We start from the raw sequence: 12,936 nt of genomic DNA, 5'->3' as shown, positions 1-12,936 counted from the left end.
ATGGTGGAGTGGTAATGTGCGTGCAAGCAGTTGCTCCCGACGCCACTTGGATACACTGCAGCATCCACCGAGAGGCTCTTGCTGCCAAGGGAATGCCTGACAGCTTGAACGACGTTTTGGACACTACAGTGAAAATGGTTAACTTTGTTAAAGCAAGGCCCCTGAACTCTTGTGTATTTTCTGCACTTTGCAATAATATGGGCAGCGACCATGTAACACTTTTACAACATACAAAAGTGAGCTGGTTAACAAGGGGCAAAATATTGATGCGTTTTTTAAAACTGAGAGACGGGCTTAAAGTTTTCTTTTCTGACCATCATTTCCGCTTGTCTGACCGCTTGCATGATGACGAGATTCTCACACGACTGGCTTATCTGGGTAATGTTTTTTCTCACCTGATTGATCTGAATCTAGGATTACAGGGACTCCCCACAACTACATTCAATGTGCGGGACAAAAATTTAGGCTATGATTAAGAAGTTGGAGCTCTTCTCCGTCTGCATTAAGAAGGACAACACACAGGTCTTTCCATCATTGTATGATTTCTTTGTGTGCAAATGAACTCAAGCTAATAGACAATGTCAAATTTGATATAGCGAAGCACCCAACTCTGGGTGCGCAATTACGCAGATACTTTCCCGAAACGGATGACACAAACAACTGGATTCGTTATCCCTTTCATGCCCTGCCTCCAGTCCACTTACCGATATCTGAACAAGAAAGCCTCATCGAAATTGCAACAAGCGGTTCTGTGAGAATTTTATTTAAATCAGAAGGCACTGCCAGATTTCTGGATTGGGCTGCGCTCAGACTATCCTGCCTTGTCAAATCACACTATTAAGACACTGATGCCCTTTGCAATCACGTACCTATGTAAGAGTGGATTCTCGGCCCTCACTAGCATGATAACTAAATACAGGCAGAAAAAGACAGACTCTCCAATACAACCCAACATTGCAGAGTTATATGCATCCTTTCAAGCACACCCTTCTCTTTCACCTGTGGTGAATTATTCACCATTTTTCATTAACCTCTTATGGCTGGTATCAGGGGAAATTTCAGAGTGACAACTAAAAAAATACAACTTCGTAACATTAAACATTCTTGAAAATGCAAGTGTCTTACACCCTTCAAAAGATTAGAATCTTGGTAATCAAACTCCATTTTCCAATTTAAAATAGCTATTACAGAGAACAAATACCATACTTTTGTTTGAGAAGAGCAATCAACAACAGAAACAATTTTCCGCCATGACAGTTTTTACACATTCACATCTGAAGGTAAAATCATGACTTACATTCTGATATCTTGCTCTTATTTCTCTTCCTGAGGGTCCCAGTGATCAAATGAAGTGCTGTTTTCTTTGATAAAATCAATTTTATAGCCTAAATCGAAACATTTTGTAAACCGTTTGTGCAGTGAATTCCATCTCTATCAATTTTTACGGAGCATTCGACGTGATTACACACAGTAAACAATCGTTTATCTAGTCATGATTGGTTTCAGTGCATTCCTCTGGATGTTTTCAACACAGCCAAAGTGTTTTTTTGCGGGGAGTATTGACCGAAGTGAACTGATTTGAAGACAATGAACAATGACTAACTTACGCACCAATAATTTTAGCGAAGCTTCATTGATTGACTATATTTCTGCCCAATGACCACTGATCTTCTTAAAATCTAGCTGGGTAGTTAGCCAATGAGCTGAGGTAAACGCCAGTATGTAATGGTTTTGGGTTGAACCGCCATTCCATGTTTGTAATCGCACGCGTAAGGAACTGCATTCTCGCCTTGACGATCAGAGAAGTTACTGTGAGGCTTTTTACGCACAGCTGTATTTCGGAAAGTTGGATTTTCAACGATTTCATTGAAGATATCATGGCGAATAAATCAGGAAAAGCGAAGTCAAAGTCTGAAGTGAAAGTGAAAAAGAGACAAATTTTGTTTGAGGAATCTTTGAGTGTTATGATTCAAACAGGAACTGAGGAGCTTTTTCTGCAAGGACAGGACGTACTTCTGGACGGGTAAGTGCTAATGCCATTTTATGAAATATAAATGTGTGTGTGTGTGTATATATATATAGATATATATTTATTTATTTTTTAAATATTTTTTTCCCCCATGTCAGATGATATTTTCCATGTTTTTATTCAAATGGAATGGAGTAGAACAGCAAACACACACATGGCCACTGCGCCTGCTACTCCTCTCCATTTCCATATGAAATAGCCATTGGGTGCTGTTCAGGAGAGGGCAGGCCCACAACAATGGCCGGAGTTGAATGGAACAGCACTTCACCTTAGTGACTGTTCCCTCTGCTCTATAAAATACATATGTTTATTTTATGTGATGATAAAAGGCTCATACAATACAAATATTTTTTTAATGTTTTCTTTCAGTGATAGCGACTCTGACTGGGAGCCCCCGGTGCCAAGCTGCCCGCTCTACCTCTGCCCCCAGTGGTGTTCATATGCCACAGTTCATTACTGCAGGCATGACTATGCCTCAGGGCCAAAAGGGCACAGCATGGAGGCGTCGTTGTGTTCTGTGTCGCATGAACTGCACCCCTTGTTCATTTTGCCTCTGCTTTACATCAGAAAGTGTGCTATAGGACATTGCACAGGCAGCAACATATTGTATCGAGGACTTCCAAAGGGTGTACTGTTTTTTAAATGTTTTTTGCTAATATTTTTTAAAAACATTTTTGTGTGTGTGTGTGTGTGTGTGTGTGTGTGTGTGTGTGTGTGTGTGTGTGTGTGTGTGTGTGTGTGTGTGTGTGTGTGTGTGTGTGTGTGTGTGTGTGTGTGTATTAGAATTGCTTTTTGATATGTTGTATATAGTTATTTGCACTGTTGTATATAGTTATAGGTCATATCACCAATTCGGCCACTTTGGTACATTTGGGCAACTTCATGCTAAATGTCACGTAGCTCACTCATTCATGAAGTTATCAGCCTGAAACTGTGCACACCTACAGTTGCCCTCTTGTGTTATCCATCCGAATTATCTCCAGCATCCTATCTGACTGTGTGGCTATTCTAGTACATGTGAAAGATGTACTACTCCAACCCGGAACTGTGAACTTCCGGGTTGGAGCGAGCGGTCGCATTGGTACTTCGCTCCGCAGGTAGTATAACTTTTTCATTACATTTCATTATAGCACAACGGTTTGATTTGTCTAATCTTAGCAATTTCTTCTTAGCTAGCTACATAGCCGTCTTTGTATCAAAGATAATTGCGTAATTATCGTATTTCGCCGTCCTAACGTAGTCTTCACTAGCCAGCTAGCTAACGTCCACTGATTAGCTGCACTGGAGACACTATTACACTCAACTGAACGACTTGATTAGTGTAGTGTTAGCTAGCTACATAGCTGTCTTTGCTGTCTTCGTATTCAAGATAATTGTGTAGTTTAGAGTGTGTAGTCTTAGAGTGATTATCTTAATTTACCGAGGTTAGCTAGCCAGCTATTTGTCGTCCTTAACGTAGGAGACTCTGCTAGCTAGCCAACAGCTATCCAACGTCTTCTGAATAGAACTCAACAACCCGGTCGCATTCACAAGTAGTATCACATTTTCATTTCATCTCATTACAGTACAACGGTTTGATTTGTTTGATCGTAGCTAGCTACACAGCTAGCTACATAGCCGTCTTTGTATCAAAGATAATTGTGTAGCCTAGAGCGATTTTCTAGGTTAGCTAGCCAGCTATTGTCCTTCTTTTAACGCAATGTAACGTAAACAACACTGCTAGCTAGCCAGCTAGCCCCCGAATAGCAGCACTGTCGAAACTATTACACTCAACGGAACGACTTGATTAGTGTAGTGTCAACAACGCACCCACTGCCAGCTAGCCTACTTCAGCAGTACTGTATCATTTTAATCATTTTAGTCAATAAGATTCTTGCTACGTAAGCTTAACTTTCTGAACATTCGAGACGTGTAGTCCACTTGTCATTCCAATCTCCTTTGCATTAGCGTAGCCTCTTCTGTAGCCTGTCAACTATGTGTCTGTCTATCCCTGTTCTCTCCTCTCTGCACAGACCATACAAACGCTCCACACCGCGTGGCCGCGGCCACCCTAATCTGGTGGTCCCAGCGCGCACGACCCACGTGGAGTTCCAGGTCTCCGGTAGCCTCTGGAACTGCCGATCTGCGGCCAACAAGGCAGAGTTCATCTCAGCCTATGCCTCCCTCCAGTCCCTCGACTTCTTGGCACTGACGGAAACATGGATCACCACAGACAACACTGCTACTCCTACTGCTCTCTCTTCGTCCGCCCACGAGTTCTCGCACACCCGAGAGCTTCTGGTCAGCGGGGTGGTGGCACCGGGATCCTCATCTCTCCCAAGTGGTCATTCTCTCTTTCTCCCCTTACCCATCTGTCTATCGCCTCCTTTGAATTCCATGCTGTCACAGTTATCAGCCCTTTCAAGCTTAACATCCTTATCATTTATCGCCCTCCAGGTTCCCTCGGAGAGTTCATCAATGAGCTTGATGCCTTGATAAGCTCCTTTCCTGAGGACGGCTCACCTCTCACAGTTCTGGGCGACTTTAACCTCCCTACGTCTACCTTTGACTCATTCCTCTCTGCCTCCTTCTTTCCACTCCTCTCCTCTTTTGACCTCACCCTCTCACCTTCCCCCCCTACTCACAAGGCAGGCAATACGCTCGACCTCATCTTTACTAGATGCTGTTCTTCCACTAACCTCATTGCAACTCCCCTCCAAGTCTCCGACCACTACCTTGTATCCTTTTCCCTCTCGCTCTCATCCAACACCTCCCACACTGCCCCTACTCGGATGGTATCGCGCCGTCCCAACCTTCGCTCTCTCTCCCCCGCTACTCTCTCCTCTTCCATCCTATCATCTCTTCCCTCTGCTCAAACCTATCTCCTGATTCTGCCTCCTCAACCCTCCTCTCCTCCCTCTCTGCATCCTTTGACTCTCTATGTCCCCTATCCTCCAGGCCGGCTCGGTCCTCCCCTCCCACTCCGTGGCTCGATGACTCATTGCGAGCTCACAGAACAGGGCTCCGGGCAGCCGAGCGGAAATGGAGGAAAACTCGCCTCCCTGCGGACCTGGCATCCTTTCACTCTCTCCTCTCTAAATTTTCCTCCTCTGTCTCTGCTGCTAAAGCCACTTTCTACCACTCTAAATTCCAAGCATCTGCCTCTAACCCTAGGAAGCTCTTTGCCACCTTCTCCTCCCTCCTGAATCCTCCTCCCTCCTGAATCCTCCTCTCCCCCCTCCTCCCTCTCTGCAGATGACTTTGTCAACCATTTTGAAAAGAAGGTCGACGACATCCGATCCTCGTTTGCTAAGTCAAACGACACCGCTGGTTCTGCTCACACTGCCCTACCCTGTGCTCTGACCTCTTTCTCCCCTCTCTCTCCAGATGAAATCTCGCGTCTTGTGACGGCCGGCCGCCCAACAACCTGCCCGCTTGACCCCATCCCCTCCTCTCTTCTCCAGACCATTTCCGGAGACCTTCTCCCTTACCTCACCCCGCTCATCAACTCATCCCTGACCGCTGGCTACGTCCCTTCCGTCTTCAAGAGAGCGAGAGTTGCACCCCTTCTGAAAAAACCTACACTCAATCCCTCCGATGTCAACAATTACAGACCAGTATCCCTTCTTTCTTTTCTCTCCAAAACTCTTGAACGTGCCGTCCTTGGCCAGCTCTCCCGCTATCTCTCTCTGAATGACCTTCTTGATCCAAATCAGTCAGGTTTCAAGACTAGTCATTCAACTGAGACTGCTCTCCTCTGTATCACGGAGGCGCTCCGCACTGCTAAAGCTAACTCTCTCTCCTCTGCTCTCATCCTTCTAGATCTATCGGCTGCCTTCGATACTGTGAACCATCAGATCCTCCTCTCCACCCTCTCCGAGTTGGGCATCTCCGGTGCGGCCCACGCTTGGATTGCGTCCTACCTGACAGGTCGCTCCTACCAGGTGGCGTGGCGAGAATCTGTCTCCTCACCACGCGCTCTCACCACTGGTGTCCCCCAGGGCTCTGTTCTAGGCCCTCTCCTATTCTCGCTATACACCAAGTCACTTGGCTCTGTCATAACCTCACATGGTCTCTCCTATCATTGCTATGCAGACGACACACAATTAATCTTCTCCTTTCCCCCTTCTGATGACCAGGTGGCGAATCGCATCTCTGCATGTCTGGCAGACATATCAGTGTGGATGACGGATCACCACCTCAAGCTGAACCCCCGTTCCATGATCTCGCCATCACGGTTGACAACTCCATTGTGTCCTCCTCCCAGAGCGCTAAGAACCTTGGCGTGATCCTGGACAACACCCTGTCGTTCTCAACCAACATCAAGGCGGTGGCCCGTTCCTGTAGGTTCATGCTCTACAACATCCGCAGAGTACGACCCTGCCTCACACAGGAAGCGGCGCAGGTCCTCATCCAGGCACTTGTCATCTCCCGTCTGGATTACTGCAACTCGCTGTTGGCTGGGCTCCCTGCCTGTGCCATTAAACCCCTTCAACTCATCCAGAACGCCGCAGCCCGTCTGGTGTTCAACCTTCCCAAGTTCTCTCACGTCACCCCGCTCCTCCGTTCTCTCCACTGGCTTCCAGTTGAAGCTCGCATCCGCTACAAGACCATGGTGCTTGCCTACGGAGCTGTGAGGGGAACGGCACCTCAGTACCTCCAGGCTCTGATCAGGCCCTACACCCAAACAAGGGCACTGCGTTCATCCACCTCTGGCCTGCTCGCCTCCCTACCACTGAGGAAGTACAGCTCCCGCTCAGCCCAGTCAAAACTGTTCGCTGCTCTGGCCCCCCAATGGTGGAACAAACTCCCTCACGACGCCAGGACAGCGGAGTCAATCACCACCTTCCGGAGACACCTGAAACCCCACCTCTTTAAGGAATACCTAGGATAGGATAAGTAATCCCTCTCAACCCCCCCTTTAAGATTTAGATGCACTATTGTAAAGTGACTGTTCCACTGGATGTCATAAGGTGAATGCACCAATTTGTAAGTCGCTCTGGATAAGCGTGTCTGCTAAATGACTTAAATGTAAATGTAAATACTACAACAATAAAAAACAGAAAACGTATGCTCTTTCTTTCTCTTTTCTTTCAACAGATCTACTGTGTTATATTCTCCTACATTCAATTAACATTTCCACAAACTTCAGAATGTTTCCATTCAAATGATACCAAGAATATGCATATCCTTGCCTCTGGGGCTGAGCTACAGGCAGTTAGATTAGGGTATGTCTTCAGGCGGAAATTGAGAACAAAGGGATGCAGCCATAACAGGTTAACAAATAAGGTTTTATATGTAAGATGGCTAAGAGCACAAATATTGATTATTATTATATTATTATTTGTGCCCTGGTCCTATAAGAGCTCTTTGTCACTTCCCATGAACTGGGTTGTGACAAACTCACACTCATTATTATGTTTAATAAATGTATAATATAGTGTGTGTGGCAGGCTTACAATGATGGCAAAAAACAACATTTGAGAATATGCTGACCCTGGTGCTAGAGGAGGTACACAGCTGGAGGTTGAATGTTTGAAGGGGTACGGGATTATAAAAAGTTTGGGAACCACTTAGAGGGAATAGAGTGACATTTGGGATGCACATAATGTTTGTGACCTCTATCGCATCCGTCCTGACCCCCAGAGCCCTTATAAGGATGCTCCAGGTTCTGAACAAACTTCTTAATTAAAATGGGCACCGTTCTTGCCCTTCGCAAGCGGATAAATATGTTACATAGGATTGCTCTATACCCTATCATTAAAAGAAATCAAAAGACAGCTATGGACTATAATGGTTTAGCAGTAGAAGGGTGTTTCGATGGAAGAGGGATCAGGGAGAATGCTGTGTGTTGCCAAAACACTTTCAGTTCGATGGTTGACGCCTTGCTTTGTTACTTTGATAAAGATATGACAACATTCATCAAATTAACCTAAAATACTTCATCCACATATTTATTCATGATTATAGTAGACCAATAGACTGTATGCTTGGTTATTTCAGATAAAGAACTTCACCAATCCATGAACATAAATGTGTGCATAGGTTCTGGATATACGCATATACGCCATATGTTCTAACTATTAAGCTTTTCAACATTACATAAAGTGGAGAATCCATCACCATTGATTATTGTGATGAATTAGCTGGTTGTACTTAGGCACAGAGCAGTCAGCAGGGAGAGAGAATAATCTCTCCTACAAAACATCTTCAATTTATTTTGTGTATACATCAGACACACACACGAACACAGACACGCACATGCATGTGCATACACACACCACTGTCACAAGCACACGTACACTCACTCTCAAACGCATACACACACAGAGTGTCGTATCAGTTCCCTTCAAGGACAGACGAGGGACTGCAGCCACCTGCCAAAAAACAAACCGTGAGGCTGGTCTTAGGAGATATTCTCTGAGACTTTGACAGCATGTGCCTGGAATCCTAAGATAATTGTGTTTGTGTGTGTGTTTTGTGTTTGCTTGTGTGCGACAGGGACGTGACAGTGAAGTGTGCGTGTGTGTGTGTGTGATCTTGTCAGGGTGTCCGGGACACAGCTGTGGACATTGACATAAGTCCAAGCAAAGGTTAAAAAACAGCTACCAGAGATAACCTCGTCAGATGAGGTGGGGATCCAAGAAAAACACGGTTCTCTAAATTTGGAACCAGTACAACATCTACGACAGTCATATGTCTTGTTTGGTGTGCGTTCGTATGTGTGTGATGGGGGGGGGGGGTTCAGGGTTAGGGAGCTCTACTCACATCACAGCCTTTCTCTGGGTTTCTTTTCCAGTGCTTCTTCTCTACTTTCTTAGCAGAGGTGGAGCAGATATCAGCATGGCTCTTCACCCGGGGGTTCAGGGCCAGGATATTCTGATAACAGAGGGAGAAGGGGGGAGGTGGGGGTGGTGAGAGAAAAAGTCAACTTTACAGTAAAACAGAACGGGGGGGGGACTATTTATACCTCAAAAGTAAAATATGCATGTCAGTTGTATCACAAAACATAGCCGGAAATTGATGGTTTTCCTAGAAAACAGTTTAGATGATTATCCTAGAAAACAGTTAGCTAAAATCCCTGTTAAGAGGTTGAAATAGTCCTTATGGTCTAATGACTATTTTTCAGGGATTCCCTTTTTCCAGTAGCAATAAATACCAATTAATTCACTAAGAATATATTATTTTACCTGTACGTTTCCCAAAACAAATCAGAAATGTGCATTGCATATGTTGCGTAAGGAGGTTTCATTGTTCTACATTCAGGGTAGCAGTTGTCCCACGGGCATTTCCACGGTAACAGAGTGATGCGGAGACTTCGATTTTTCACTTTAAGATGTATGTCAAACAAAAACCAATGAAAAGCAAAGTTAAACAAACCATATAACTATAGGCACAAGGACTACTTCTAACAATTTCCACAGAAAACGTTACAAAAACAAATGTCCTTGAAGAACAGTACAGATGCAAAGTCTGGTAATAGAAGGACGGTTTTACATTTGAGTCATTTAGCAGATGCTCTTATCCAGAACGACTTTCAGGAGCAATTAGATTTAAGTGCCTTGCTCAAGGGCACATTGACAGATTTCTCACCTAGACGGCTCAGGGATTCGAACCAGTGACCTTTAACTGGCCCAACACTCAACGCTAGACTACCTGCCGAGTTTGTGCTATTGGTGCCATTCTGTTACCAAATTTCCAAAACACCATTTTCACACGTGACAACAAAACCGTCAGTCATGTAACCTTCCATTACAATCAACTCCCCCCCCCCACCACCCTGCATTACCACTGATCAGCAATCATGAGCCTCTTCACTGTATTCATTATGAATGCAACACACACTCCAGTTTAAGCAGTGCACAGTAGAGCATAGCGCATCCATGAAACATCATTCATAAAGATCGGGAAACTGGGAGGACCGCAGGGACTTGGATTCTAAAGACCGTGTGTGGATATGAGGATGTAAAGCAGCTTTAGGGATTCAGATTACTGCATACTGTTTTCACAGTAACTACAGAGTTGCTACATACTGTGATAGGAGGTTGTCTGTGCTCTTTAAAATGTCCTTTAAACCAAATAATGTCTGTTCCAGGTGCATAAGTATTAAAATGGGAATACTGGAAAAGATGGAGATCCGCACACTTTCGAAAAAGAGAAAATACATCTAGAAACGGAGGTTTAAATGCAAAAATGGAGGTGTTTTATTGGGACATTGTGAAGCCCAAAATGTTGATTGTGCAGAAAAGTGAAAGGTGAAAAACAACACAAATGTCTCGGCATCAAGCCATCATCAGAGTGAATCGTGAACGCACAAACTAGGCTTCTATTTGAGGTTGTATACAGTATGTCACATGGTCTAGTGAGGAAATCTATACATTCAAACAAGTAAATAGTACAATAGCATGATTAAAGTACAATACAATGCCTTTATTTTTGCATTTAAGCCTCCGTTTTGGATTTATTCCCCTTTTTTTCGACAGTGTATGGGTCTACATATTTTCCTTGGGACATATTGATAAATCAATTGGAGTGTGTTGGCAGCCAGTGTTTGCTTTGGGGGGCAAGAATATGCCTTGTAAAATCTGAAGGTATACGTTCAGACGACTGGTTATCAAATGCTTCTGCTGTCTTATGTCAGGTGTATCCCCCAGACCAAGCAGCTAGCTCTCCACCACTGAACGTTTAAATGAGTTTGGGAGCAGATTTGGGAGTCTATTTCTCTAGGTACTGTGCAGATGGTTTGGAGAACATATTATTTCCCCCCTCTGTTTCCTTGGTGCAAACATCACTTTAGCATTGCCCCCCCCCCGATTGATGCAAATGCTGAGCATAAAACATTCAAAGTGCATCTCTGAGTAGCATTTTGTGTATATCCACCATGTAATCACCCCCCCCCACCCTTTTCTCAACAAAAGTAGCAGCATCCAACCTCAATTAGTGTCCCACAAGCTATGTGACAAGACATTAAAGCTTTTTCTTTTCATATTTTCACAGTAGGTGGAAGGGAGAAGACTGTTTCATATGGAGGTACGGGGGTGTTATTGTAAAAGGCCAGGCCTGGGCCTAACATAACCTGTGTCTCTTTCCCTACTGTGTTAGTCATGCTAAATGAAATGTCACACTTTATGCAACGCCAGAAATCTTCCTATTAATTCTTTCATTTCACACCTAATAAAGTGTAGTTACACCGCTGCGTTTCTTATTTTATTGTCTGTTGAGGCCTGTGGGACTATTTCTGCCATTGTGTGGTCTAGATAAAGCAACATGGCAGCGGTACATGCTCCAGGTATAAACCAATAAGGACCGAAAGGTACAAATATTCTGACAGCGGAGACAAGTCTCTTGGGATCCGTTAGGAACGATGATGTCTTGACAGCATGAACATAACAATAAAGATATGATTTAACCGTCTGTATCTTATTAAAATAGTTATGTTTCTATTATATCCACCCTTTACAACTACAACGTGTCAGAGCTGCTTTGATCTAGAAGCATTAGATCGGCCATAACTTAGAACGCATGGCAGTTGGCTTTGAAGTGGTTCCAAAAGATTTGGAACAAACACACATAATTAGTACTTGACACCCAGAGGAGAAGCAGGACAAAAAGGTGGGAGAGTAAACTGCCATAGAATGAATTAACAAACGTTCTTGTGAACAATAACCTAACCAGATTAGCAAGAATCTGACTGACCAGAAACAGTGCACTACCAAACATGCATTAGAGAGAAAACGATTAAACATTACGTTTTTTTTTTCTAGTTATAAGGTCAATGTGAAACATTGTGAAATGCTTCCACATTAAAACACAACATACTAGATTCAACAACTGTGACTCTCGTATCACCAGAAACGTTTACATGCCTAAACTGTTTGGGTCTCCAACATGATGTATTAAACAGAGCGACAGAAAGAAATACCAGGATTAACAAAAACAACATATCGTATTACCATGTCTTCAATGTTAAATAGACCCTCCCTCACTGCATATAGACCTGTCTCAGTGTTTGTATCTCCAGCAGAGAACCCCATTTACAGCCCTGTATTGACCTGGTCTCCTCAAGTGGAAAATGTACAAGAGAAACAGATCCATGGCAGTCAGATCCAGGCAGGGTTGCAGGAAACACTAACCATGTTTGACAGGGGCTAATCTACTGTGGTTGCTAAATGGTTAAATGAAGAATAGTAACAGGGAAATGGATACTAGGCAGGGTTCAGCCTATGGTGTTTAAATCTAGATTGAGTGAAGCGGGGTAGTGTTCAGTAAGGCACACCGTAGCAAAATGTTCTGCAACAAACGAACACTGGGTGTTCTTACTGGTTCAGTGTAGTATTTAAATAGTATTAAATAGTTTTCCCTACAGCACACAACCCAGATGCTCTGGCCTGCACCATAGAAAAGCAGAGAGTTCTCATTGCCATAGCTGACCATAGCAAAAACTAGGTTAACAACATGCATCCCTGTAAATGGACCCGCAGCAGGGTTTAACATATGTATCATCCCTCAATAAATACACAGTTGATGCCATTAGTATGCTGCTATAGGATTTTCTGTTACACATCTGGGCCAGTGGGATCAATAACGCTTACAAGAGGACTAGGCATTCATCCATACACTACACTTAGATCAATACCTACTAGGCCTAAACACCAGAGATAGTCCCTAAGATATCAGGTGTTTTTACACCTCCTCTTATTCACAGTGGTTCTACATTCTACTAAAACAGTCAGAGCGTACCACTACTGTTTCAAGTAAACTGACAATGCTGCTCAGTACTTGTATCCATTAAGATCACATCCTAAAAGACTCATGATCACGTCAAGTGTGTGTTAGAATGTGTGCACGCATGCGCCGTCACCCAAACACCCGGTGTCTACACAATACAAGAGAACACCTCCCCTACTGTTTGTGCGACCTTTCTCACT

The 12,936-nt window shown here is 44.0% G+C and overlaps 1 protein-coding gene across 1 annotated transcript in view; it reads right to left on the bottom strand.

The window, feature by feature from the left end:
* The window catches only part of LOC123991186 (dihydropyrimidine dehydrogenase [NADP(+)]-like), a 237,911-nt gene that overhangs the window by 207,850 nt on the left and 17,125 nt on the right, over positions 1–12,936 (bottom strand). Inside the window, exon 2 of the mRNA XM_046292500.1 lies at positions 8,777–8,887. Within this exon, the coding sequence (XP_046148456.1) occupies positions 8,777–8,887 (111 nt within the window). The remainder of the gene's footprint in view (positions 1–8,776; positions 8,888–12,936) is intronic.

This window comes from Oncorhynchus gorbuscha, linkage group LG12 (genome assembly GCF_021184085.1).
Source record: "Oncorhynchus gorbuscha isolate QuinsamMale2020 ecotype Even-year linkage group LG12, OgorEven_v1.0, whole genome shotgun sequence".
Lineage (NCBI taxonomy): Eukaryota > Metazoa > Chordata > Actinopteri > Salmoniformes > Salmonidae > Oncorhynchus > Oncorhynchus gorbuscha.
The sequence above is the reverse complement of the archived record's forward strand: the minus strand, read 5'-3'. Positions and strand labels throughout refer to the sequence as shown.